The sequence below is a fragment of the Falco rusticolus genome, chromosome 5, assembly GCF_015220075.1.
Source record: "Falco rusticolus isolate bFalRus1 chromosome 5, bFalRus1.pri, whole genome shotgun sequence".
Classification (NCBI taxonomy): Eukaryota; Metazoa; Chordata; class Aves; order Falconiformes; family Falconidae; genus Falco; species Falco rusticolus.
Window position 1 is genome coordinate 72,671,921 of NC_051191.1, and position 26,175 is coordinate 72,698,095.

Here is a 26,175-nt window from a genome sequence, read left to right on the forward strand (position 1 = left end):
ATGATTCTTCTACTAAGTACCAGCACAGCTTTGCTTAACAAGAGAATACTCTGACTTTTGAGCATTTGTGTGGTAGTATAACTGCTGTTGTTGTGGATACTGGACCTAGGTAGGAACCATTTTAATATTCTTTTTGTTTGTCTTAACCTTAAAATGTTGCCATTTAGTGTTTGCAGCTAATGAACATTACCTGTGTAGTATCAGTTGCATTTGCTGTGGCCAGTAACATTCCTGTTGTGTCAATGCTTTAATGAGCGCATCATAAATTTGTATGAGTGTCTCTGAACAGTAAGTAACATATATCTTGAACAATGCAAGTGGCACTGAGGCCTGCACAGCACTGTGATACTCATTTTTCCTATTAGGTTAACTTAAAAGGTCTTACTACAATCCCTTAATGTATTTAAAAATTAATAAGGCAATTGGATTAGCACTGCAGTTAGGGGAAATAAATACAGTTCCATAACCTACCAAATGAAATGTAGCTCTTGATTTTTGATTTGTTAATCTACTGGATGGCAATATAGCCCCTGAGAGTGCAACTGCCCAAGGACTTACAGTGTCTTTGCTGGATTCTGAAAGTTCCTTAAATGTCTTTATATTTTTCTTTCGTAAGAATCTACAAAACCTGTAGGAACTAATTACCTGTTATTCATGCTAAGGTGTTTAAATGGGTGTTTTAATTCATTGTAATTTGCATATAATTAGGGGGTGGAAAACCAAGCTTACGGTTTTTTTAATGTTCACTAGGGAGTGAATCTACCTAACAGGCAGAGAATTAGGCCCCTATACGTTCATATACCCTGAAGCACTGAAGAAGTCCGCAGCTGTCCTGAGCAAGGCTGGCTGCTGTACTCTGGAGTGATCTTGCAAGGTGCTGCGTGTTTCCCATGATGCTATGAAAGCTCTCAGCTCCCACAACACAAATGATCCACACTGATTATTAGTTAAGACCCTTGATTTTCCCCCACCCAAAGTGTTTCTGAGACTGTCCTGAGCACAAGATCAAACGAGTTTGTCAAATGTTCCCTGGGTGTGATGTAAAAGTGAATTAGAAGAGCGTTAACTTTCATTCTCACAGTATGGCTTAGGGTTTTTTCATGTTTTATTGAGGTTTTTTCCATATGCTTGCTTTTGGAGAGAGGATTGTTTTCTTCCCTCAAGAAGCAATTCAGGGTGATTTTTGTTTAGGTTGATTGACTACTTAACACCAGTATGTTATTTGACTGATCTCATCTTTCTGCAAATGCAACTGTTTCAGGTCATTACTACAGTAGAACAGCTTGTGCAGGCAAAGTTTAATAGAGAAGTCATGTTAGTGAGAGGACACATCTGGTACAGAAAGTTTCATACTTTGGCTGGTAACAAGCCTTTCCTTGGCTTGTAACCAGATCCTTGGTTTATTAAGCATGGAAAAGACTACTAGTGAAATAAATCTAAAATAGCCACTTTATCAATACTTGAAATTGTCAGGCTCAACATCTACGTTGACATCAATCATGATTTGACCTTTTATCTTTTTTTCTAATCTTCTTGTGGAATGGCATTTCTCCAGCCCTGATCTCTTCTATCTCCAACAGATTTCTGTGTAGGTCAGGGTCAACTGAGGATAGGAGGAGATGCTGCCAGGAGTTCCAACAGTTGGTTCTTGCGTATAACTTGCTCTAACATTTCTCTAGCACAGTTGCATCACCTTCTCGCTTCCTTCCTCCCATCCTAGCATTCCCCAGGAAAAAACAGCACCATCTCCAGTAGCATCTCTGCAAAGCAACAATAAGATATGTGTCATTCACTACTGACAGAAGCTGGTCACCCCTGTTCTTGTTCAATAGTTCTTCCCCTGGATCATTGGAGGAGCTGACAACTGACAGTACTAAGCCAACTAACTTCTAGCTGTATCTTTCTGTATGTATCAAGCAGCCTTTTGCCCCACAAATTTGTATTTCACTTTATTTTTGTTCTCTTTTTTTATCTTTTCTCTTTCCTGGTACCCTAATCTCTGCTTCTAGATGCCTTTTTCACTATTCACCTCTAACTGCTTAACCTACTCTTTGATACTTATTGCTCGCAATTTTCAATCTTACTGTCCTCCCTTCTTGTGCCTTTACAGTCTTTCTCTGAAGCACTTACTTGGATAGCCTCCCAATGTCTAAACTTCTTCAGTTACATGTACGGATACCTGACTGTCTTTCTCTTTTCTCTGATTTGCCTCTTCTTGTTTCTCTGCCTTCACTCCTTCTCATACTGAGATTCCAATTCATACTGTACTTTCAAACTCTCAAAATAGCCAGTTTAGTTCCTTGACCTGCAATGACATGCTACCCCAGCATCTTATTGTAGTCATTAATGCATCATGATAACAGGATAAGCTACTACCTTCGGATTACATAGGGACAGATAAATTTCAGAGGACTAGATGCTCAAAAGTACTTGTGTACTAACTTTTCCTGAGCACTAAGAATATTAATTTCATAAACATAAATTCTTTCCTCTACTTCTTGTTCCTATCTGTCTGAGGAGCCAAGGGGAAGGAACAGCTATTTTTTTGTTTAAATATGTGTTCTGACCCAGACTTACAGCACAGCCACAGAAGCAGTGGTACTCACATGAGTAAAGAATTTGGAAAGCAGATATGATCAGTGGGAAGAGAAAGAAGTTTTTCATGCCAGTGGTAGTACCTAGGGACATGCTTATGAACTTAAGACCAGGAGTTTAAGTTGCTTAAAACTTAAGTTTTAAGAACTAAGTTGCTTAAAACTCTGTATATTTGTTTTAATCATACTTAGGTATTAACCCTCTTATGAGTGAAGAAAAACGTTCCTCACCATCATGCCTACCCTTCAAATGCTCTGACAAGTGTTACTCTGTCACATGGCCTGCAGCAGAGCAATTTGCAACTGCAGATGGACTTTTTCCAGCATTGGAAAAGTTCATCCAACTTTTTTCAGCTCCATTCAAGCATGGAAAACCTCTTTGTGTGATTTTCTGCACCCCTCTCTCTCTTCTTCACTGTTTTTTAAAATGAGGAGACTACTGTGAAAGGTGAAATAAATTAGTTCCTGTGAGCTATGATTTCTGAGTTCTGAGTTGAGGACATTAGTTTCAATACTGCTATCCACCCTGTGTGTCAAGATCTGCAGATCTGAAGAGGGTTTGTTTCAAGTGACCCATTTTTTTCCAAGGGGCTCCTACAGTGGCATCAGGACCTTCCTTCAGAAATCTGTTCTGTTTGTAGTTGGAGTTGCACAAACGGGCAAGTGTTTTCATTCTTTAAATAAACTTTTTTAATAGATGCATAGATTTCCATTACAGCTCTTCGCTGAACTGTTATTTTTAATTGCTTACTCATCTCTCAGATATAGCTTAAAAAAACTGAGAAAAATGTGAAGTATTATACTATTCATTACAATAGAATCAAATTCAACTTAATCATGAAACAAGGCTTTCAACAATAAAAAAATATGTTATATCAAAGGAGGATAAAGGTTTGTCATCTATGGCTACAGGGTGTGCTCTTCCCAGGGGAACTGGAGCAGTTCTGCTGAACTGCTGAGTTGCAGATGATTTCATGCATTAGGGGATGTAGGCAGCCCTCTGCAAGCAGAAGGCGACTAGAGATACCCTGTATACTACTGCAAGAAGAAAAAACATGTGATATCCTTATAGGAGGTCAGTCAGCTAAAATAATAAACTCTTTTGTCATTATGAATTGTTTCCAACAGGGCAGTGTGAAGGAGTTGGTCAGATGGGATGATGTTACTACAGAGATCTTACCAAAACGACGCAGTCTTAAGCTGCATGGCCTGCAAATTCACTTTCTCTAATACTCACTGTGCTTCAGCACTGATGCTTTGTTGACCCTTGCAGTTAGTTTTAAACAGAGACTTTGTCTCTTACTCTTCTGTGCAGATTGTCTTTTTAGCATGAAAAGTCTATAGACCCCACCACCAAAAAAAAAAAGGGGGGGGGGGGGGAGGAGAAGGGGGAGAGTGAAGAACCATTTCACCTGGAAAAGATGTTAAAACAAGATACTTCATAATTTAAATTACAATACATTCAAATTACAATTACAAATATATACTTCAAAATACCCAAGTCATTGAATCAAATTCTTTCCAATGAAAAGATTCAGTTCCAACATTGCAGCATTTTCCTTTAACTACTGTTTCAGCAGAAAGGTCCTTAAGCAACTCTGTTTCAGCCTATGTGCTTTTTTTATTTACTACTCTTTTCTCTTGGGTTCAGAAAACTCAATAAAGAAATCAACCATGACAGTGGAAACCAAACCCAGCAATGACGATGACTCAAATCAAGAAGCAGAACCTTCCCAGTTTTTGGACGATGAAGCAAAAAAAAATCTACCAGTCAAAAAGAAGACTTCCTGTTGTACTGGCTTGAAGGTTTGGTTCCTTAATAATATCACCACCAATTACTGCTGTTATATGTTAAGAAATGTTGTTCAGGATACAACAAGCCAGATTACTTCATTCCTGTTCCCCCTATCTTTTCTGGAACTGAATATACACTGAAAGTACAGGGGATGGTTGGATCCTATCTTTGTCTTAAAGAAAATAAAAATTCCTGATCTACCATATTTACTCTCAAGTTACTCATAGGTGGATCCCCTTTTTTGTAATTACAGAGAGGTAGCAACCTCTTGCTAGAGAGTCTAGAAGACTTGCAGCCTAAAATATTTGGCTATGATACAGTGTTGTCTGGAGGTTGCTATCACCACCCATTCTTGTAGGGCCAAAATATGGTGAGGTGAATCATATTCCAGGACTTTTATGTAGTACAGGGTGTAGGTCAAACAGTCCATTGATTCCCACAAATACACAAGCTTTCAGGAGCACACCAGAAGAACTGACGGAACAAAGCAAGTAAACTAATAAGAATTTTGCTTTTGTATTAAAGCCTTAGTATTTATTGCTTCTGGCTGAGATGCAAATACTACAAAGGCAAGATTTCTTTTGACACTGATGTGTTTGGGTTTATGCTTTGAGTATAATACTTCAGCCAGCTGCATCTTGGGTTAAATTCCATAGGGTCAATGGAGTTGCAATCAGGGACATATTTCTTTCTATAAAAAGCTCTGTAAAATGAAAGAGTAGTGGAAGAAAATAGGTAATTGCAAACTTCTCAGACTTCCAAAATAGTTCAGTTCAAATATCAGGCAAAAGCTGTTATGTTTCTTATTTTATCTGACTCACATTTGCCACCCATATAGACCTGCAAAAATAGAATCTGATCTCCCTGGGAGACTCACAGGTCTAACTTTACCATCATATATATGGGTAATGCTGCAAGGATGTGGGTCCATGCCTAACTTTATGGCAACTAAAGTGTAATAGACACAATACCTTGGAGGTAATAAAAGACAAACTATTATCCTCCCTCATCTTCCCATCAAATGTATTGTGGTTTACCTGGGGATTGCATTTTCAAACCCAAAATACCCAAGCCATTTTTGTTTGTGTTTTCATGCTTATCAGCAGTTGGTGATTTCAGCCAAAACCCCTGAAAGCACAGCTGGCAAAAGGCAAGAAAGTTGGTTCTTGCAGACTTTTTGCCAGTCTAGCTCAGGAAATGTAAAACTTGTGAGGACAAAGCCCACACATGTGAGATGTTTGTCCTTATTCCTGACAAAAAGAGAGTAAATGTACCTATTTTCAAGGTTTTACTTCCAGAATTCACTGCCTTTCTTATAGTAGATAGTATTGCAAAGTCTAATCTATATTTACTTTTGTTTACTTACCCAACACTGTGCTGTATTAGAACTTTTACCCAGTGAGCAATAAGTCTATTTGTCTTTTAGACTGTGTTGAAATAGTTGGATAATATTTAAACAACCTACTTTAACTTTTTATCAAATACATCTTTATTCATAAAAGCCACAATGTGTGTTGGTGGAAACAACTATGAAATTATAAAGGATAGTAAACTTTCCCTTATGAAGTATATGGTATACAGGCAACATAGCCATAATCAACACCTTTCAAAATATATCTGACACAGAGATTAATTTAATCATTCTGTACCACTTTCCACATAGTGGGATACCATAAAAATTTGAATAAAGCCCTAATTTTGATGCCATGGCTAGCTGTATGTATGAGTTAGAACCCATTATGACCTGGCCTAAAATAAGTGACCTGTGGCCCAAGCAGAAGATAATTGGGACCAAGATTAATTTTAGGTTGGACTACGATCAGTAAATCTACCATGATCAGTTATCTCACCTCTGGCAAATTTTACTTTTCTGCAACATCTAGAAATCTCGCCATTTTGGCTGCCCAACACTGGGCCTCATCGCTCTGATAAATTTAACCACAGGATGTCAGTAAGGTAAGTAGTCCCTAGTGAGTCTGCCAGATTTAACTTCCATAGTCCATAGGATTTCTGCTTCGGAAAACCTCTGGCCAGCAATGCAGGGAAAATGAGGCTTCCTGGCCGTTAAGATGGCTATGACAAACCTGAACCCCAAAGCAAGCAGCTGCTCTCAGTGCAGCACCCAGCACCAGCCTCTCCAGAAGCAAAAACCAGAGCAGGGAACAGACAGTGCTGAGAGACCACCTTGGCCCTCTGTAGCATTGGGATATGTGAAAATTCCCATACAACGTTGTTATGGCAATTTGAGTAACAAACATAGAACATGATGATGATTGCTCCACACAGTTTTAAACATATTTGATCCCTCTGTGACCAGTTTCTCTGCCTCTACCTCCCATTTTCTTTCTTGATCTTTCCTCAGGCATTTCTTGCTGCTTTATCGTTCAGCTACTTCAGTAAAGCATTGTCTGGTACAATTATGAAAAGTTCCATCACCCAGATTGAACGAAGGTTTGACCTGACATCATCTACTGTTGGTTTCATTGATGGAAGCTTTGAGATGGGTAATTTATATTCTGTAACGTGCAGAACATTGTTCAGACAAATATGAGGCACAACATCTGGCACTAATTTTGGTTCATTACCTTCCAGGTAACTTGCTGGTAATTGCATTTGTAAGCTACTTTGGAGCTAAACTTCATAGGCCCAAAGTAATAGCTGTTGGATGCTTTACCATGGCTTTGGGAAGTCTTTTAACAGCAATGCCTCATTTCTTCATGGGATAGTAAGTACTGATCAAGAATCATTTTGCATAGCCTAACATTGGAATTGGATACTGCTTTCTAGATTTTGAATAAAAATTGATGTACACTGAGTCTTAGATTACCAAAGGTCTATAGAACCTCACCTTGATGTGCAATGAATCACATTTAACACACACATCACTGTTCGTTATATCTGGTTGGAAAAATATGGCTCCTCTGAAGTAAAAGTTCAACTTCTTGCAAAAGCAGGAAAATCACAATGCTTTAGTTTTCAGTCAAACTTGTTCAGAAAAGAGATGAAGAGGGAAATGATTTTACAAAATCTTTAGAATTTTTATTTTTTCAGGAGGAAACACCTATGAAAATGTTACAAAAACTCAAGTTTCAAACAAAATATATCATTCTTTGAAAGTCTTCCACCATGCTGCTAGGCTCATGTCATTTCTTGAATGAATTATATACTCTTCCTGAATGGCAAACTGTAATAACAGATTATTGGGAAAATCAGTCTTAACCTAAGAATGTGGTATTTACTGGCTGCTAACAGAGATGTCAGGATCATGTCGGCAGGAAAGTCAAACCATTATGAACCACGGTAAAGTTATGAGGAATATAAAATCCACTTATATAATTTCCAGGATAAGTCTGTGCTGTTTTGAACAGGATCTCCAAGCACTGAGCAGGTAACTTCATATTGAGTGACATCCCTACCTGAAATATGGCTCTATTTATAGTAACAGGGAACTGAGGTAAAATCAGGGATTCAGAGCTTACTCGCTAAAGAAGCCAACCTGCAACAATGCTCATTAGAAGAATTCCTGCTCCTTGAAAGAAGAAACCAGAGCCTTGTCTGAGATGACGTATTTTGGTCTCTGTGGCAAACAGCTACCCCTCACACAAAGCAGCCTCTCAGCTTCAGAGTCTGCAGGTAGATCAGTGCTGGTAGAACTGGTACCACGTTTTTTCCTGTTCCAAAGGCATACGACTGGTTAAACTTATTTTCCGTGTCTGGTTAAGCTAATTTTTATTCATTTCCTCCAGGCTCAGAGAATTATTGCACATTGCTTATATGCATGTAACATTTCTAGCCATAGCTTTGATACTGTGACAACACATAGAGTAAGACATATTTCTCTTGCTCTCTTAAATATATTAGAATGATTTTAGGTATACTACTGTCAAAAGAAAATGGAGGAATGCTTTTTATCATGACAGTGGATTTTGTATTAGCAGCAGCCTTCTATTTTCCACTGCTTAAGACAGCTATGTAGCTTGCTCATCTCCACTGGAAACTCATACGGTTTCTGATGAACCTGGGCCTGTATTTTTATAAGGAAACTGTTCTGCACTGTCTCTCCTGATGAATGCTTTTTGTTTCAACCTGAAAAATAAGCCTGCCTGGTCTAACAGAGCTGCCCAGTTCCTAGAAACAAAATGTGTGCTTTGCTATACTGTTCTGCTTAAGCTATTTGTACTTTGCACCTCAGCAGGGCTCATATCTGGGAAAAGGATTATGCTAAAGCAGCTGAGCAGCTTCCAGCACCCGAACTGCTCAGCTGCCTCCCCACAGCAGTGCCCTGCTCCCTGTAAACACAGCTAAAGAGTGCCTTTTAGCCACTAATTTTGTTCACCTGATGCTATACAACAGCTCTTTCTAAAGCCAATGCCAATTATCAGACAAATGGGTACTGCTTGAGGATTATTTCTCCTCATCCCTCTCCTCCCCCCTCAGCCCAAAATACATATGTAGGATGAAAAGGAGGGCTTACACTCACACACAACAGTTTCTTCTTTTTCAGAAGAATTGATCTTCTAAACAATTAGACAGGGACCAGTCTTGGACCTGAGCCTAAATTTTGACACTGGAAGTTCGATCCTATATGAATTACTTTCAAAAGCCCTTTTGAATTTTACAGTTTAAAAGGTTATGTCTTTTAGACAGATTATTCTAGGGGGTTTTTTGGTTGGTTTTTTTAGTGTTTTGGCTTTCCAAAATATGCTTGAATAATCTTCTATGTTGCTCCTTCAGTAGAACTTTAAACAAAGTTACCTTTCTTTTTAGGTAAACCGCAGTCAAGTGGTTCCTCCCCTACTATTCTAGTATTTCCCTAGTGAGCACTGCTTCTGAACTTACTACTTTGTGTTTTCAGTTATAAGTATGAGACAGCACCACATACAGCTTCTTCAGCCAACTTAACTTCAAGCATAAATCCTTGTTCCCTACATCAAGATGTGAACAAAACGAAGATGTTGGAAATCTCCCAATCAGGTAAGGACCTGTAAGTGGAGGTACAAATACAGGAGCTAGTTTTATCCCTGGTTGCAAGTGGAGTAAATCATTGCCCCATGCAAGATGCTTAGTTAGGTTTCTAACTTCATTGTCTGTCTGGGAACATTACCAACACTTAAATTCACTTTGTGCATCTCATTTGGAGAACAAACATCCAGCAAACACAAATTATAAGTATCCAGATGCCTAATTTCCTGTGTTCACACTTTCAAATTACAGTAAAATCAGCCTAATGCTGAAAGGGATGGTAAGGCTGTGTTTGAAGGGATTCAGTTACCCAGGAGCTGGAGTAGGGAAGGTGGAAAAGATAGCATGACGGAACACGAAACTGCACTGAGTTAACTGGAAATAAATGGAGATTTCTATGATCTTGCTTACAATATGGAATATAGCTGTTTTCAATGTTGCTTTGCATGGGACATAGGTAGAGAAAGAGCCAAGCTGTGCCCCAGAAACCATCTCAGACTTCCTAAGTTAAAGACATATGTTATATGCCAGGTAATATATTTATGACAATATCAATCTGTCATTTTATTTTACACAGGCATTTTTTCTAATGGGTGATACTTATCTGTGTTTTTAGAAACCAAATACAATGGAGGAGGAGGAAAGGGTTATTAAAAAAATATTAAAAAGTATAATGAGGTTGATGGCCTTTCATTAATCTTCCATAAGGAAATGTTGTTAATACCTAAATACTAAACTGTAATAATTTCATGTGCTGAATTTCCTGTGTTTTGTCACTGTTTCCCATTAAACTATTCTGTTACAAAGATGTAATATCTCATCTGCAGGCTGTGAGAAGGAACCATCGTCATATATGTGGGTATATATCTTACTGGGAAACATGTTACGTGGAATTGGTGAGACACCAATAACGCCACTGGGCATCTCTTACCTTGATGATTTTGCTAAAGAAGAGAACGTTCCTGTATATGTAGGTAATCTCAACATGAAGTAAATGAAGGGATTCCTAGTATAAGAGGCCAATCACCCTCTGCAGAAGAAAACATTCAACCATTAAAATGTACTAGCATCTGCCTCATTATATTTTCAGGATGTTTGCACACAATAGCCATGTTGGGCCCAATGTTCGGTTTCCTGTTGGGATCTTTATGTGCAAAACTGTACGTGGATATTGGATTTGTGGATTTAGGTAAGCAAAATAGAGGAAAAGTGAAAGTAAGTTAATACATGTTCCTAACAGATCCTTCTACACAGTTGTATAAGGTTTTATTAAATATTAAATTAACTACATTAATATAATTTATATCTGATTTATTTTTATTTTGTTAATTTTATTATATGGTTTATTACATTTTCATTAAATTACTGGAAGCTTTTAGGGTAAAGGCAGAATTAGACAGGGAACATATTTTAGAACTGTGTTTTAGGATTAAAGGACTAAAATACGTGTTTAACTTTTAAAGTTAGTACCAAGAACTTTCACAGAACAGAGATGTTTTACTAACGGGGACTTTAGTGAAAGGATTCTGCTAGCATAGCAATTTTACAGCTTTGGTGGATTTCACACCCTTTCGGTTGAGCATTTTACATTACTTACTACTCATGTAAAGTTTGAAGTACATTGTACACTTTTTGTCAGCCTTTGCTTATTTAGATGAAAAGAAAACACATGCATGTATTCATATCTGCAAAATGCCAGTGGGGAATAGCAATCCCCTAAGTGGTGGCCGTGGCCCTTCATCCTATTTCCTTTCACCAGAAGAGGCAGGAACCATCTCCAAGGTGGTGTTTCCTGGCCAGCCCACCTCCCCACCTGCCAGACCAAACTGATGGGGTGTCAGGCCGTACAGACCGGTGATGGCTTTTTCAGGAAAAGGCCCTCTGTAGCAGCAACAGTGGGTGATCCTGTTTTTAGGATTAGCAGGACAGAGAAGTTTTCAGATCTTCAGGAGATCGCCTATAGTTAGACAGGCGAACTATTTTGTCTTTGTCCTTTGTTAAGCCAATGTTTGACTTTACATATGCATAACAGTGAGCCAATCCTGGTCACACTGAAAAGCCTTACAGTGTTGGTCCACCACCAAATATGCTAACATGTGACAGTCCTAAAAACGCAACCAGCCAGTCACATCCTCCTTGCAATAAATACAAAGTTTATAGTCATGGCTAATCTTGCCGATGCCACAGAGGATGCCCATATGCTTAATGACACAATTCAGGTTAGCAGAGGATGGTGTCAGCAGAAATGTATCAGCCCTAAAAGGACCACCTGGTTGGGGCCTGTCTGCACCTATTTTGGTTTCCTGTTTGTTGGATAAGGACCTCTGTGTTGCCATGTATGTCACAAAACGGCAGTCATCATAAGATGTAAAAAGGCAGATCAAACATAACACCATCCAGGGTATGATTCCTGATGCCTTCACAGCATGAATGGTGTCTCATAGATGATTATCATTACCACAGAAAATCAGACATTGAAAAATGCAGACAAAGAGAAGGTTCAACTTCTTCATTTAGGTAACTTGCATCTGTTTTTCTCAATTCTAGGAAGCATCACTATCACCCCACAAGATTCCCGCTGGGTGGGTGCATGGTGGCTTGGATTTTTAATAGGTGGAGTAGCCAGTTTGATAGCTGCTATTCCATTTTGCTTCCTGCCAAAGAGTCTGAAAAAGCCAGAGGAAGCCAATAATGACAGAACTTCGTACAGTCTTTTGGGAAACATGGGCAGCACAAGGAATAAACTTGCTCCTGCAAAACCTAAGCCAAAGAAGTGGTCAGTAATACTGAAAGGCAAGTGTTTCACATGTTGTATAAATGTGACAAGCAATAGGCATAACCTACAGCAGGAATGTAATAGTTCTGCAATTTTATTTTTTTTTTAATTTTATTAAAACCCTGCATTTCAGTCTAAACCAGTTCACTCATCGCAGGAAAGGAGGGATCTGCTAAATTTTATCAGAAGTCAAAGAGCTTGTTCAAGACTGTGAGGTTCTGCATGCATCCCTTGCAATGCATCATCACCTGGGTGGCACCTACCTCTAAAATTTCGTGCTAGAAGAAATTTGAACAGTGGAAAACTTATCAGAACTTGAAGAAAATATTAGGGGGGTCCTTTTGCAATAATGAAAGACAAATTACTCATCTGATCATCGTACAGCTCACGGAGACTCTGAAGCACATTGCTGCCTGAGGAAGCTACAGCAGGCTTGAATATCAGCCCTGGTTGTGCAGTCCTTAGGCTAAGAAAGGGGTGGAAAGGTGGTGGGAAGAGATGACTTTGCATCATTAGTCAAATTCTCTTGCCTTTGTTCAGATCCTAGAAGAAGACATTGGGCATCTCCACAAAGGCAGCTGTCACTTAATCTTGAACCTGTGATAATATTCATGTAAGCTGAAAGAAGTCTTTGCTATGAGGAGCCCTTTAGTTTTGATGTGCAGATCTCACTGGAGCACCCAGGCCTTAAGCCATACTTCTGTGTTCTTTTAGGATTTTCTTCCTGTATCCCAACCTCTGGTGTTTTTCAAGAACATGATTTTGCTTTAAGATACTCGCATACAAATGAAGAACAGTATGAGTCGCACTTGCACAGCTGAGAGAAGGATTTTGCCCTAAATTTTGGAGATTACTCACCAGTAATTATGCCATGCATCTTTCAAAGCCAACTCATATATCCCTTTCTTTCAGATTTCTGCACATCCCTGAAAAAAGTATTGAGTAATCGAATGTACTTTACATTTTTGTGTTGCTCAGTGTTACAGTTCAGTAGCTTTATTGGTTTCTTGACTTACAAACCAAAGTACATGGAACAGCAGTATGGACAATCTACATCTAAATCTAACTTTCTAATAGGTGAGTTACACCTGACATGAGCAATGGCTGTTTATGCTATAAGAAGTGCATGGGGATAAGTTCTGGCATGCTTTTTCTGGGACAGAATTTCTTGCCAAACAGACTGATGTAAATGCCAGTCTCTCCTGAACTTGAGTTATATAATAGCAGCATACGAAGTACAGTTTTGGTGTCTATGGGACCAGAATAAATTATTATATTGTATCATATCGTATTTATTGTATTATCGCAAGGGCATCCCAAATATGCAACAAATGTGGTGTGGGATTTTTAATTGCTTCAACATCTGACCAATGCCTTGCCATGGAAGTGGATTTTGGGGGTTAGAAATTGCATATACAACACAGGGATTAGGCTGAGCACAAAGTCACCTAGAGTCGTCATAACAGAAGCAGCCAGGGACATCAACCTGAGGACAGACTTTGGCTCTTAAGCCCATTGTGACTCTTATTTTAACATTCCCCTTCTATAATCTCTTTCAGGATTGACATCCTTACCTCCTGTAGGTATTGGAATTTTCCTAGGAGGACTCATAATGAAAAAGTACAAAATGAGCATCATTGGAGCAACAAAGTTTGCATTTACCATGTCATTTTTGGCCTATGTTACCAGTCTCTTGCACTTTTTTGTTGGCTGTGAGAACCATGTGGTAGCGGGAATGACAGTGTCCTATGAAGGGTGAGTATAAAAGGAAGAAGAGTATTTTTTTCTCCATGGCAGCAATAATTCAAAAAATGTACTATGACATCAAGGCTAAAAGAGGAACATGCTTTTCCAATGCTTAAGAGAAAGTGAATGCTACCCCGTGTCATTGTGATAGTTTTGTTGGTCAGCAGAGTGTCAGGCTGCCAAAGCACAACACTGGTTAAAGATTAATTAGAAATAAAATTACATCATTCCTGGTGTAGGTTGTTTAGCTGTATGTGGGCTGGTATTGCTGTTTCACATAGTGCTATCTCTACAACAGAAGCAATTTTCTAGCGAAGTGTATTCAGTAAAACAGTGAAGCGTATGTAACAGAGCATTGGTAGCATATGCTGCACAGAGATGAAAAGGCTGCAACGTACTAGACTCTCAGTCTACTGTAAACCAAAATTATGCTTTTATGCCTACTGAAGATGCTCTCTCCTCTCAGGAGAGAGACAGGGTATAAAAGTTACAGGCTGTTATTTTTTTCCTTGGAGTGAGTGAAGATACCAGTACAGGGGACGCATGCTAGGATCTGGCTGTTCAAGCAGCCCAGCACCACAGTAGCATATGGGATGTCACTGCCTCATGTCCAGCCTGCTCAGAGTACCTCCTGGCTAGTCTGAACCTGTCTGCCTCCCCCTGAAGTTCACCCACAGTTCAATAATTTGTCACTTTAGTTCATGTATCAAATCATACTGGTTCACAGCTGAAAATGTGGAACCGGACAGGCAGGATGCCAAGGAGGTTTATATTTGTTGGAACCTGAGGGTTAATTTTTGCTTGTCCTTTACTCTGCAATGCTTTCACTAAGAATGCAAATGGTGGACTTAGTGGAATATGCTGAGTAAGCACAGAGATGAAAGAAATGGCAAGCACATAAGCTTATTTAACCCAGAAAGGAGAAGATGAAGGAAGACATCCCTCTCTGTTACAGATCAATACCCAAAGAACATCTGAAAGTAAAAGGGAATACTACATTCTCCATATCCTCTAGGAAGACTTGGGCTAGGCTTTAAGAGAGGAGTATTTTTTTTACTATGGAGACCAGGAAATCTAGTTTCTCTCCCTGATGCATATTTACCAGCATCTAAAGATGTACCCGATAAGACTGTGTTAACTGACGTTAGCTCTGCATCCAATTAGGGAGTACTCTAGCTGACCTCTCAAAGCCTTTCAACTTTTCCTTTTTTTTTTTTTTTTGTATACAACTGCCAGCTATAATCAATAGCAACATTTTGTTTTAAAATTCTTTCTAATCTAGTAATCACTTTCATATCAGTGCAAGTAGGATGGAATCTCAAACAAACAGATCAATACTGTAGAGACTCAGCTATGAAAATGTATGAGGGGGGTTTCAGGACAGCAACACTGTCACACAGAGGGGACTACACTGACCTCAGCCCTGAATTAAAAATGTCTTACACTTTTACACCTGTCTGAACTTAATTTCCAAGCAAACCCATTCCATACAATGAAAATGCCATATTTTCTGAGTGCAACTCTGACTGCAAATGTGCCTCCAAAGCATGGGATCCTGTGTGTGGAGACAATGGACTCACATACGTGTCGGCCTGTCTAGCTGGGTGCACGACTTCGGTGGGACATGGAAAGAACACAGTAAGACCATGCTTTAGTTTCTGAGGTTTTCTAATAGCTTATTTCCCCCGTAATGTCAGGAATTTTGTAGTATAATGCATTTAAGGAAAACCAAAGTTAGTGGGGACCAGTCAGAAAAGTATTTATGTTTTCTGGCTATGAACAGCACAGAAGACATAGAAATTTCTCTGAGTTACCAAGCATTAAGCAAAGAGCCCTAGCTCCTCGTTGTAGCTATTAATTTTCATCTTTTGTAGATTAAATACAGGAGGGGGAAACAAACAAAAGTTGTTACATGTTGCCTGAAGGTTGTCCACAGCTTGCCTTTTGTAAACCTCAGTTTGGCTGCCCTGAGGTTTTAGCCAGCCGTCCCCAAGATAGTGTATATTCTTCCCTGATACTGATCATTAATGTGTAAGTATGAAGACTGATTTGAGGGGAAGCAGCTTGTTTCCTCCGTGTGAGACCCTGGAATGGCAGGATACTGCTTATTTCTATAGCTGATTGATTTCTGCTCGGCACCAAGAGCTGGGGCTAGCGCACGGAGTCCCAGACAGGCCCATAGATATATACCTTCATTGGACTGAGTAATTCCCATGTTTTCTGATGCAAGATGATCACTCCAGAAGATACATGGTCTGGAGCTGTCTTTTGCACTCAATTTTCCCTCCAACAGACTTTTCTTTGCAACTGGTTTCTATCTGTTGTCTACAGTCATCTCCAAAACACATTCTTTGCTTAAAACCCTAAGGGGGGAAGGCAGGGGAGAAAGGCCAAACACATCTGTGGCAGTGGGACTGCTACCTCCCACACCAGTCTGCTTCTGTAGAGGTTATAGTTTGTGGCTCACAGTTCCCTTTCCCTCAAGGCCTTGAATCCCTGCTTAAAAGCTATTCCTCCTAAGCTATCAGCACACCTACTTCTTATCTCAGGGCTCTGTGTGAGCTGTGTCTTGACAGGCAGCTGCTACTTACAGCTGTGAGGTACCTCTTGTGTATCAGTACTAGCAGAGAGGGACCTGTGACCCAGGTGCTTTCACAGAGACAAGCCAGCTAACAAGTAGTGTCACCTAACAGCAAAAGGCACAGCTCCTTGAGCCTCGCTTTGCTACTTCCACTGCCCTCCAGCGACACAAAGGGTGAGGCCAGCCTCAAAGGTCCCGTGGCTATTCCAAACATCTTCCTAAAAGGGCTTGTATGACCACTGGTGAAAACAGGCTGGCACAGAATGTCCCTTCCAACACTGAGCACTGTCTGTAGGAAAGAAAAGAAGCTGCTGTCCATTGGCTCAAGAAAGGCAAAATAAGATAGGAAAGGGATGCTTAGGAAGGCTTCAGGCTCTGCCTGTGACTGAAGGCAGGATTCCCCATTGCATGAGCAGTGTCCTACCAAATCTGCTTTGTGTCTTCCAGGTCTTCCATAACTGCAGCTGTCTTGAAGCCAGCAGTTCATGGACAGGAAATAACTCTGCCACCTTGGGGCAATGTCCGAAAAGTAAAGATTGTTCAATGAAGTTCATTTATTATACAGTAATACAAGTTATAAGTGGCTTTTGTTATGCATTGGGAGGCACCCCAGCATACATGATTATGTTTAGGTAAGTAAAACTAATTGTGTACCAAAGATTGAGGCTTTCCAATGAGGGGATCAAAATTATGTTTAGATTTCTCTTTTTCCCTTAGGGAAAAAAACCCTTGCAGTATAATATGCTTTTTTTAATGAATTTTGTCATTTCACATTTTTCTGTAGCTGTTAGCATCAAACCTCACTTTGCTGCTGTCTGTAAGTCAGTTCTAGTGTGTTGCTTCCAGCTATTGTGAAACGGTTTCTCTTACACTTGCCATACACCCAGATTTTCCAGAACACATCCTTTCTCTGCTTGGATATTCTGGCTGTACGGATTTTGAAAATTGCCATGCAATTATCAGGATTTCTGAATCTGGGGTTGCCCTAACAGATTGTGCTTATCAGATGTCTGGAAAACCAGGACATATGAAGGCTCAGCCTGAGGCTCCTATGATCATATGTGTCAAGGTACAGAGAGTGCAGGCATACCAGGATGTGATTTGGAACCACAAATACAAATTAGCAAATACCTTTCTATCGCAGCACTCTCCAAACTATCAAGCTGCAACAAGGTCTTTTACCATCTCATACCAGCATACTCTTCATGCCAGTCCCTCTGCTGCCTTCTCCTAGTCTCGCCTCATCCAGAGCATGTGTTCTCTCCCTTCTCTCTGCTTCTTCTTCTCTCTTCCTCGGCTGCTCCCTCTTCACTGGCTCTCAGCCTTCACAGAGCCATCCACAGCTGCACCTTATCTACATCAGCCAACCCACTGCCCCTGAAGCCAGCCCACAGCTGTATATTATCAATGCTAATTAGCCCAGCTTCATTCTTCTACAATTCCCCCTTTTTCTTCTTTTTTTTAAAGATTTTCATACCTTATGTTTTTAACAATCATTACAACCTTTTTACAAATAAGTTTTTCATACAGTACTCTATAATTCCTCTACAATTCCCCCCACACACACCCCCTTTTTTTCTTTTCCTTTTTAACATTTCATACCTTTGGCTGTGATGATTGTTAAATACCTTTTTACAAATAAACTTTTCATACAGTTTGGACAACTTGTCCCTGAACGCATACTTATATTCCTTCTTCACTTTTATCTTAGGCTTTTCATCTTCTGCAGGTTGATCACCTTTCTTCTTATCTGCTTTCTTAGCATCTAGGATTTTGATTTCTTCAGAGGGAGGTTCTGATGAACTTATAGTACCTTGTCCTTTCACCTCTTGGATCACACTGGACAGTAACCTGAGTGAGCTTGCAGCAGATCTAGAATACAGCACTAACACATCATTCTGTTTTCTGAAAAACTTCTCAACATCCTTGTGGTCACCCATTTCTTTTACAAGTGGAGACACCTTCAACGAGCACATAAACACTGGCAAGAATACCACCAGGCCAAGCAGCAGCAGGAGCCACCCGCGGCACCACACTGCTCCTGCACCTTCCCCCGGCACAGCCATCACTGCTGTCTAGCCGGACCCGCTGCCACTGCAGGCTGCTGCCACGTCTGGCCATGTACTCTGCTGCTATCACCCGTTACCCTCAGTCTCTTAACTCCACAGCAGTCAGGATTCCTTCTCTTTGATCCCAATGGCTCACCTTTACCAGTGTCTGATCCAGATCCCCAGGCTCTTCCTGCCTATCTCAATGTGATATGGATCGCAGGCGATCCTCGCCTGTCTTCACTACATTGGGTCACTGCCATTGCTGTTCCAAACATACCCCGGCACAGCCATCACCGCTGTCACCACTCGTTACACTCAGTCTCATAATCTGAAGGTCCTTACACAGGGCACCAATTGTCACAGCACTCTCCAAACAATCAAGCTGCAACAAGGTCTTTTACCATCTCATACCAGCATACTCTTCATGCCAGTCCCTCTGCTGCCTTCTAGTCTCACCTCATGCAGGGCACATGTTCTCTCTCTGCTTCTTCTTCTCTCTTCCTCGGCTGCTCCCTCTTCACTGGCTCTCAACCTCTTCACAGAACCATCCACAGCTGTGCCTTATCCACATCAGCCAACCCACTGCCCCTGAAGCCAGCCCACAGCTGTACATTATCAATGCTAATTAACCCACCTTCATTCCTCTACACCTTTCAATAACCTGAAGAGAAAACTCACTCAGTAGAAAAATACATTAGTGGCAAATTTAATGGTAGTCGTAAGAGCATTATGTCATCTTCACTGAGCATCGAAAATGGTATATGAACTCTTCTTCCTTCCTCGTGTCTGTAAGACACCTTTCTGAGTGCTGAAGACATTAATAATTGTAAGGAGGTGGCAGAGCCTGGATGTATAATGGATCCAAGATCAGTGCTCATTTCTGATGCCGATGGGATGTGGTTCCCCACGAAACATGGGCATATTGCCAGCTGGCGTTGTGTATTTCAAGATGTGCATTTGTACAGAGGGATGTCATTTGAGAGTAGAAAGACGCTGTACTAACGTAGGTACTTGCAATATTTTTGTTATAGGTCAACATGATATTTCCCATCAAGTGAGTAAGGTATATCCCACCAAGGGAGGAAAAAGTATGCCAGGGGTTGAGACAGTTGGACAGCCCATTTCAATAAGACTAGGATAGGCTGTGATTATGACTTTAAAATTTCACTTCTTTCATTATGCTTAGTGAGTGGACTTCCCAGGAGCTATGTGATTGGAAAACAATAGATTAATTCACCTTTTTTATACCACTTAATGTATTTTCAGGAGATGTAGGAAGAAGTCTCCTTCCAAAGCTTAGCTTTCTGTCATTAAGAGTATTAAATTCAGGGTAACTAACAGTAGTTTAATAAACATGTCTAACCACTACATAGAAAAATACTTCATACTTCTCACTTTCTTTCAGATGTGTTCAGCCAGAGTTGAAATCTCTTGCAGTTGGTCTATACACACTCATTATGAGAATTCTAGGTAAGAGAAATCATTCTGACTGAGATGCTTGCTCGTATGGCTTTAAATGACACCAATGCAACCACCATTTGTAAACCAGATTTATCCTTGAAATAGCTTCTAGATCCTGGGCTGTTCCTGAAGATCCTGGTTTTTTCCCTGAAGGTCCAATATTCAGTCAGGAGTTCATTGGGAGACCAGCTAACACAATTCTGAAAATCTTTGACCTGCTGATTGGTGCAGGTGTTGCAGTCTGGGAGCCTGGTATTCTAAAATGGGAAGAATTTCTAAGAAAAACTAAAGTATTACCTTGAATTTCTAAACAACACAACAAGATTTCAAATATGATTCAACCAGTGGCTCACTGAGACGCAATGCTGCCAGATTGAGAAGCCGTACTCTAGTAGGACTTCATTCAACACTGATACAACTCTGCCCATAGCAGAATGTTTTCTCCATGTAGAAACTTCACTTTGCTGGTAGAAGACAGCTTAGATTACAATTCCCTTTAAACATGCTGCAATGGTGGGTTTTTTTCCTTTTTCATTTGAGAGTTGCTAATGAGATGGATGATGAAGATGCCTAGGCAGGCAAGAAAACTCTCTGTTTCCTTTTGTTGTCTTTGTCAATGGAATAGGAATACCTGCATTTCAGAAATGTAGAGAAATGTGTGTGGAGACAAGCCCTTGGGTTTGCTAAGAAGCCTAAGAAATGAACAGCTGCTTTCAAATGTCTACAGTCAGAGCGAGGTTAGGGCTGTACTCTCTGCTCTGGATTGCAATGGGACATTTTGAGATAGGAAGGTGTATCCACACTTTGTTGTCTTCTACTCTTTTCATCACACAGTGGAAGGGCAGAATTTTTTCCCCCAGCTCTCAGGACAAGCAATGCCGATTGGATTCTTGGAGCCATTTTGGCCATAGGAAAAGAAAAAAACCAAACCAAACCAAAACAAACCAAACCAAACCAAAACAAAACAAAACAAAAAAAGCATTATGAAAACTGTCCCCTTTCTATAGGCTTCTGCTTCAGCACACTGAGCCAGCATGTTCCCTCCATTGCAGAAGGGGATAGAGACACTGTTTCTGACTCAAAAAAAGCTGGCATTTCTCTTCAGTGACTTGGAGATCAAGACTGATGTGCTCCTGCTTTCCTTCTCTAAGGAACCACCAAAACAAGCATTTGTCCCATCGTACCCTGACTACAGCACTGCTGATAATAATAATACACAGGCCTTTATAGATAGATTGCTGAGTTCAGACTCACAGGAGCCCTAGGGCAGAGCAGGCTGAGAGTGTACCTGTCTTTACAAAATGATTTCCTATATAAGAATGCAGAATACTCCTGTAGGAACAAAGCTAATGTGAGACATGGTCTCCTGTACACACTGAAACCTAGATTCCTCTGAAATTAATATTTGCCTTTACTTCAGCAAGGCTATGATTTTTGTCCCATGTCTGCCACGTTTTGCAGTAAAGCATAAGCTCATGTCTGGGCAAGTCACACCAAGGATTCTGGTTGCTTTATCATCCAGACAGAAGGGACTATCAGGCAATGCGGATAATTTAAGCTACGCATAGGAGGGAACTATGCATCAGTGCAGTGCTCCAAACACACAACCAGCCCAGCTCTCCCGTGCAGGAGCTCAGCATGCACTGGGAGCCAGCGGTGACTCTCAGAGCCTTGTTTGAAAAGCCAATGTGCATGACTAGGAGCTTGGCCAAACCCATCGGACCACATCTCCTGGGGACTGATGATCCCCACAACACAGGGTGTTGTGGTGGGTGGTAGAGGGTGTCCTACAGTAACCTACAGTTACTCTGATAAACGAAAGGAAAAGCTCCCCACAGTCCAATCCACCTATTGCCACTACTGCAGCATGTAACTTACCACTAAGAAAATACAAAGCTGATTTCTAAAAATACGGGTTTTCCAGTGATATCCTGTGACATTTTTGCTTGTTTCCTTGCAGGTGGGATTCCAGCGCCAGTTTATTTTGGTGCACTGATTGATAAGACATGTTTGAAATGGGGAAGCACAAGCTGTGGGCAGCGAGGGGCCTGCAGGCTGTACGACTCCAATGCATACAGGTAAGGCAAATTAAGGCACAAAGTCTTATGCATTTCCTCTCTACAGATGATAGACATGCTTTGTTGTGTTATACTGCAGTGTATGAGGTCACTGATCAAAAATTATGGTCAGATACTAACACTGGACTCAGATTTGGGTCTCAAATTCCTGAAATTGAGAAATCTTAAGATCAAATCTTAAACTTTTAGGGGTTTAGTCAGTTTTTATGTTGTGCAAAAATAATTTAATATCAATGAAAGAGATTTCTGGAATGAATTATGTTTTTAATATCCTGTGAGTCAATTTAAAAGACTCAGGATTGTATGATTTACCATCAAGAGGAAAGCTTGTTTGCTGGCCACTTGTTCACGCTGGCAAGAATGTTAACTTTGCGCATTCCTCCAGGAGGAATATTCCAGAGATTTTTCTCAGTTTCACCTTAACCTTGGGCACTTCTGATGTGTTTTTTATTTTAACATACAATAGCCCACTTTAGTGATCTCAATATATTTCTAGCCCTAAAAAGTCTAATAACTTAAAGTATATATTCAGAAACAAAGGGAAGATGATGGAAGCTTCACTTTGCAACTACCTTCATAAGCAAAAAGAGTATTATCAATTCCCTAATCAAATTTTTTGCTAGCAAAAATTTCCATTTTGTGGTACCTTTCACGAACGATTAGTTTTAATGTTTTCCCCTGAGCTTTTTTTAGTATATATGTGATCCTTAAAAGATGTTATTTTCTTCAATATCTTTGAAAAATTCAATGCCTGGCACTGTCTTCTATGCTTTATCCCACAGGTATGTCTACCTTGGTTTATCAGCAGTGTTAAGAGGTCCTTCTTACTTGATTGCAATCATTTTTTTTATATTGATAAAGAAACACTTTCAAAATAAGAACTCCACGCCTATAGAGAATGGAGGAAGAGAAGAATGTCTTATGAATAAAGAAGATTATTGCAAGGTCAAAGCCCGTTTGCCAGGTTCTTCTGATGCAGAGAATGAATCGTGTATTTAGAAAGTCATTTAGACCAGTGGCACATGAATCAGGAGAGCTTCTGTTAGAAACAACTTTCACAATGTTATTAATAACTACGTAATAAATAGTAACAACCTTCAGAAAGTAAAACTGCAAATAGCAGGATAGCAAACCTACAATCAACAACAATAAAAACTAACATACAAGTGTGAAAGTGCCTTACATGTACCTGGTTACCAATAACAGACAGGAGAAGTGACATGAACCAAACCAAATTTTCCACAGATAAAGAAAAGCCTTCCTTGGCATTTCTGACAGAGCCAGACTACATTTTTTAGTGGGGTCAAAGACGACCACTGGGAGAACAGCCCCATGCCAAAGGCCCACAGAATGTGATACTGATCCTGTGTATGCAGATCTACGCAGTAGGCTGCCATGGGAATGACAAGCTCAAGGCTAACAGCAGCTTTTTGATTTCATCAGATTCATAAACCCAAAGCCTTTAAGAAAAACATTTCCACCTTATCTAAATGAATCATTGCAACAATTTCCCATCACAAAATTGACAAAAGCAGTATTTTTCCAAAATGCATATTATCTTAGCTCAGCTAAAAATGTTATGCCTACTTAAAGCTACAAATAGGTTGCAATAAAGGAAATAGTTGTTCTTAAAAATCTGTTGTAGCATTTTTTTTAAAACTGATTTTTTTAGTTAATTGATTATGAAACATAAGAAAAAAATCTGAATTTTATAGTGATGTTTTCTAAGCAAAATCTATCCAACATATTCTCGTGGCTTTATTGCTATGTCATGTACTATCCAGCAGAGGACACTCAACAATAACATTATCCCTATGACCTCTGCAAATACTCTGTACACTTATCTTTATATTGTTCTGGGAAAAGTTCAATCATCAGGCAGTCAAAGCACTCATCTGTGTTTTCATGCACCTGAAAACTTTCTCAGCTCAAGCCTCTAGCTCATAGGTTCAAAGTTGGGTTTGTGTATTTGTTGGTTTGTGTTCATCATATTCGCGACACTTGGAGCTGGACAACTGTTACTACTTTAAATAAAAAGATGTCTACTTGCAGACCATTTCACGACAGTGATTGAATTCTCTTGTTGATACTTTATATGCTCAGGGCTTAGTGGGATATGGTTAATAGACACGTTAGATAAAAAAAGTACATTGAGCAAAATGCTGAGTTGTTCTGAAATAAGTGTTGTCCATCATGACAATCACCTAGTAGTGATAGCAGCACTGAAGAGAAAAGAGTGGGCTTTTTTCCAAATGAAGTGATATTTACTGGAGACAAAGATTCTCTATCTAGCAAAACTGATATGGTCTTGTCTTACAATTGCATTTGCAAACGCTTTGACATATCCAGATACAGCCATAGGAATGACCTGTGGGACCTAAAGGAATGATCTTACCTGACTACTGAACTTGAGAGTGAGTTTTGGCAGGGAAAGTAATTGCAACTGTCTAGTTCTGTTTGTCTTCCAGCTGCTTTGTCCAGATAATATTTTATTAACACATCTTGGTGCATATACAATTTCCTATGATGTCTTTAAAGCCAGGGGTTTGGGTGAGATATTTTTAACCCAAAATTTGAAACATTTGAAAACACAATTTATGTGACAAAATATGCTATTTTTAACTGAAAACAAGACCTAATTCCAGATGACAGGTTATGAGAATTATGCACAAGGAATCAACAATGCCAGAAAAAGCTGTTATGGCCTGAAGCAGGTTTAGGAAACTATTACTCCAGGCTTATGAGGTCAAGGAGGTGTCAGTATACTGACCTCTTTGGTTGCAGAGAGAAAGGCTGGCACAAGGTCATAACCTGCTTATCAAGGCTTTTTTCCTTTTCTTGTGGAAAAAATGTTTTCAGCCAGAGCCAGGGTGCAAAGCACAGCTGCCTTTGGGTGCCACAGCAGCTCATCACCTACAAGGGGGGTTGGGGAGTGGGAGGGATGGAGGGTAGAGAGAGAAAGCACATTTTGATTTGTTGCCAGCCTTGAAAAAAATTGTGGTCTTCCCTCTGTCATTAAAAAGCTGCAACTGTAGGTCATGGATCTATGGTGCAAACAGAGCAAACAGGGCAAATTATTTTATCTCACAGTGCAATTCTGCAATTAATATTCATGCTACTGTTGTGTCCCGAGAGCCCCTGCTGCACAAGAAGCACTGTGCATACACATGCACATACAAGCACAAGATGGCAATCGCTGCTGCAAGATGCATGCGTTTGAGGTAAGGCAAGATATGTATTGCCAAGCAGAAATTCTGCAAGAAATAATGATGACTGCTGCTGAGCATGATCAGGAGAGATCTGAAAACTAGAGAGATAATTTTGAGCTTCTTTACAATTCTGGGAGGAAAGCATAGATGCTTTCTTCATTGTTGTTTTTGAGGGGAGAACAATTAAGCAGTAAAAAGATGTGCATGAGTGTGTTTCAGCAATAATCTGCCACTGCAGCCACAATTTTTACACATTAACTAAAATAAAATGCCTATAGCTACTCTTCTACTCACTGCTGTAAATATACCCATAGCTCCCTTTGCTTAACTCTTTGGAAAGGCAGGCCAATTCCCTTTATGTACTGAAGTTTTGAACATTACGAGCAATACCTCTAAAGCCAGAGAGGCAGAATTTACAATTCACAAAACTGGAAGTGGTTGCAGCAAGTTTGGTGGGTTGGTTTTTTTTTTGGGGGGGGGAGGACTTGGTTTACTTTTAGCAGTTGGGTTTTTTTTAATTCCTGGATACGTGGGGTTTCTTGGCAAACAGTGTAAGAAAAAAGGTTTTGTTTCACACTCCAAATGCCTCAGCCTGGCCCCTTTTCATTTTGCTGATTCAGCCCAAGCCAGGCCAGGTGAAAGCCCTGTGGACACGGCCTCAGCAGCAGCACAGGTAACTGTTGAACAGACACCTCCCTCCCTGTGTTTCCAAAATGAAAGCGTACCACCAACGTACGTTTCTTACAAACATTAAGCTCTGAGCTTCATGAAAGAGCACAAAAAAAGGAGGAAAACCATAAGTAACGTTCTTTCAGAGCAAAATGGATGAAAACAAAGAAAAAGAAAAGCTAAAAGCATTTGCATGATGAGCTCTGGGAGAGCAGGAATGAATCAAAAATTTGATGAAAACTTTAAGAAACTA

At 40.0% G+C, this 26,175-nt stretch overlaps 1 protein-coding gene and 1 long non-coding RNA gene across 4 annotated transcripts in view; one reads left to right on the forward strand and one right to left on the reverse strand.

The window, feature by feature from the left end:
* LOC119148996 (solute carrier organic anion transporter family member 1C1-like) lies at positions 1 to 24,100 on the forward strand. 3 transcript variants are annotated; one of them, XM_037389800.1, is made up of 15 exons: positions 1 to 109; positions 4,246 to 4,400; positions 6,752 to 6,893; positions 6,982 to 7,114; positions 9,245 to 9,363; positions 10,179 to 10,325; positions 10,442 to 10,540; positions 11,899 to 12,144; positions 13,040 to 13,204; positions 13,687 to 13,882; positions 15,349 to 15,511; positions 16,902 to 17,086; positions 19,911 to 19,975; positions 21,927 to 22,044; positions 22,827 to 24,100. In XM_037389800.1, the coding sequence occupies exons 2-15, from the start codon at positions 4,269 to 4,271 to the stop codon at positions 23,041 to 23,043; spliced, it is 2,127 nt and encodes a 708-aa protein (XP_037245697.1). In that variant the 5' UTR covers positions 1 to 109; positions 4,246 to 4,268; the 3' UTR covers positions 23,044 to 24,100. The 3 variants fall into 3 exon arrangements, with proteins under 3 accessions (XP_037245697.1, XP_037245698.1, XP_037245700.1); XM_037389801.1 differs by lacking the exon at positions 1 to 109 and adding an exon at positions 1,721 to 1,905; XM_037389803.1 differs by lacking the exon at positions 1 to 109 and adding an exon at positions 3,230 to 3,253.
* Positions 23,692 to 26,175, reverse strand: part of LOC119148998 — a 7,323-nt gene continuing 4,839 nt past the window's right edge. The window contains exon 3 of the long non-coding RNA XR_005104550.1: positions 23,692 to 24,957. This is a non-coding gene — a long non-coding RNA (uncharacterized LOC119148998). The remainder of the gene's footprint in view (positions 24,958 to 26,175) is intronic.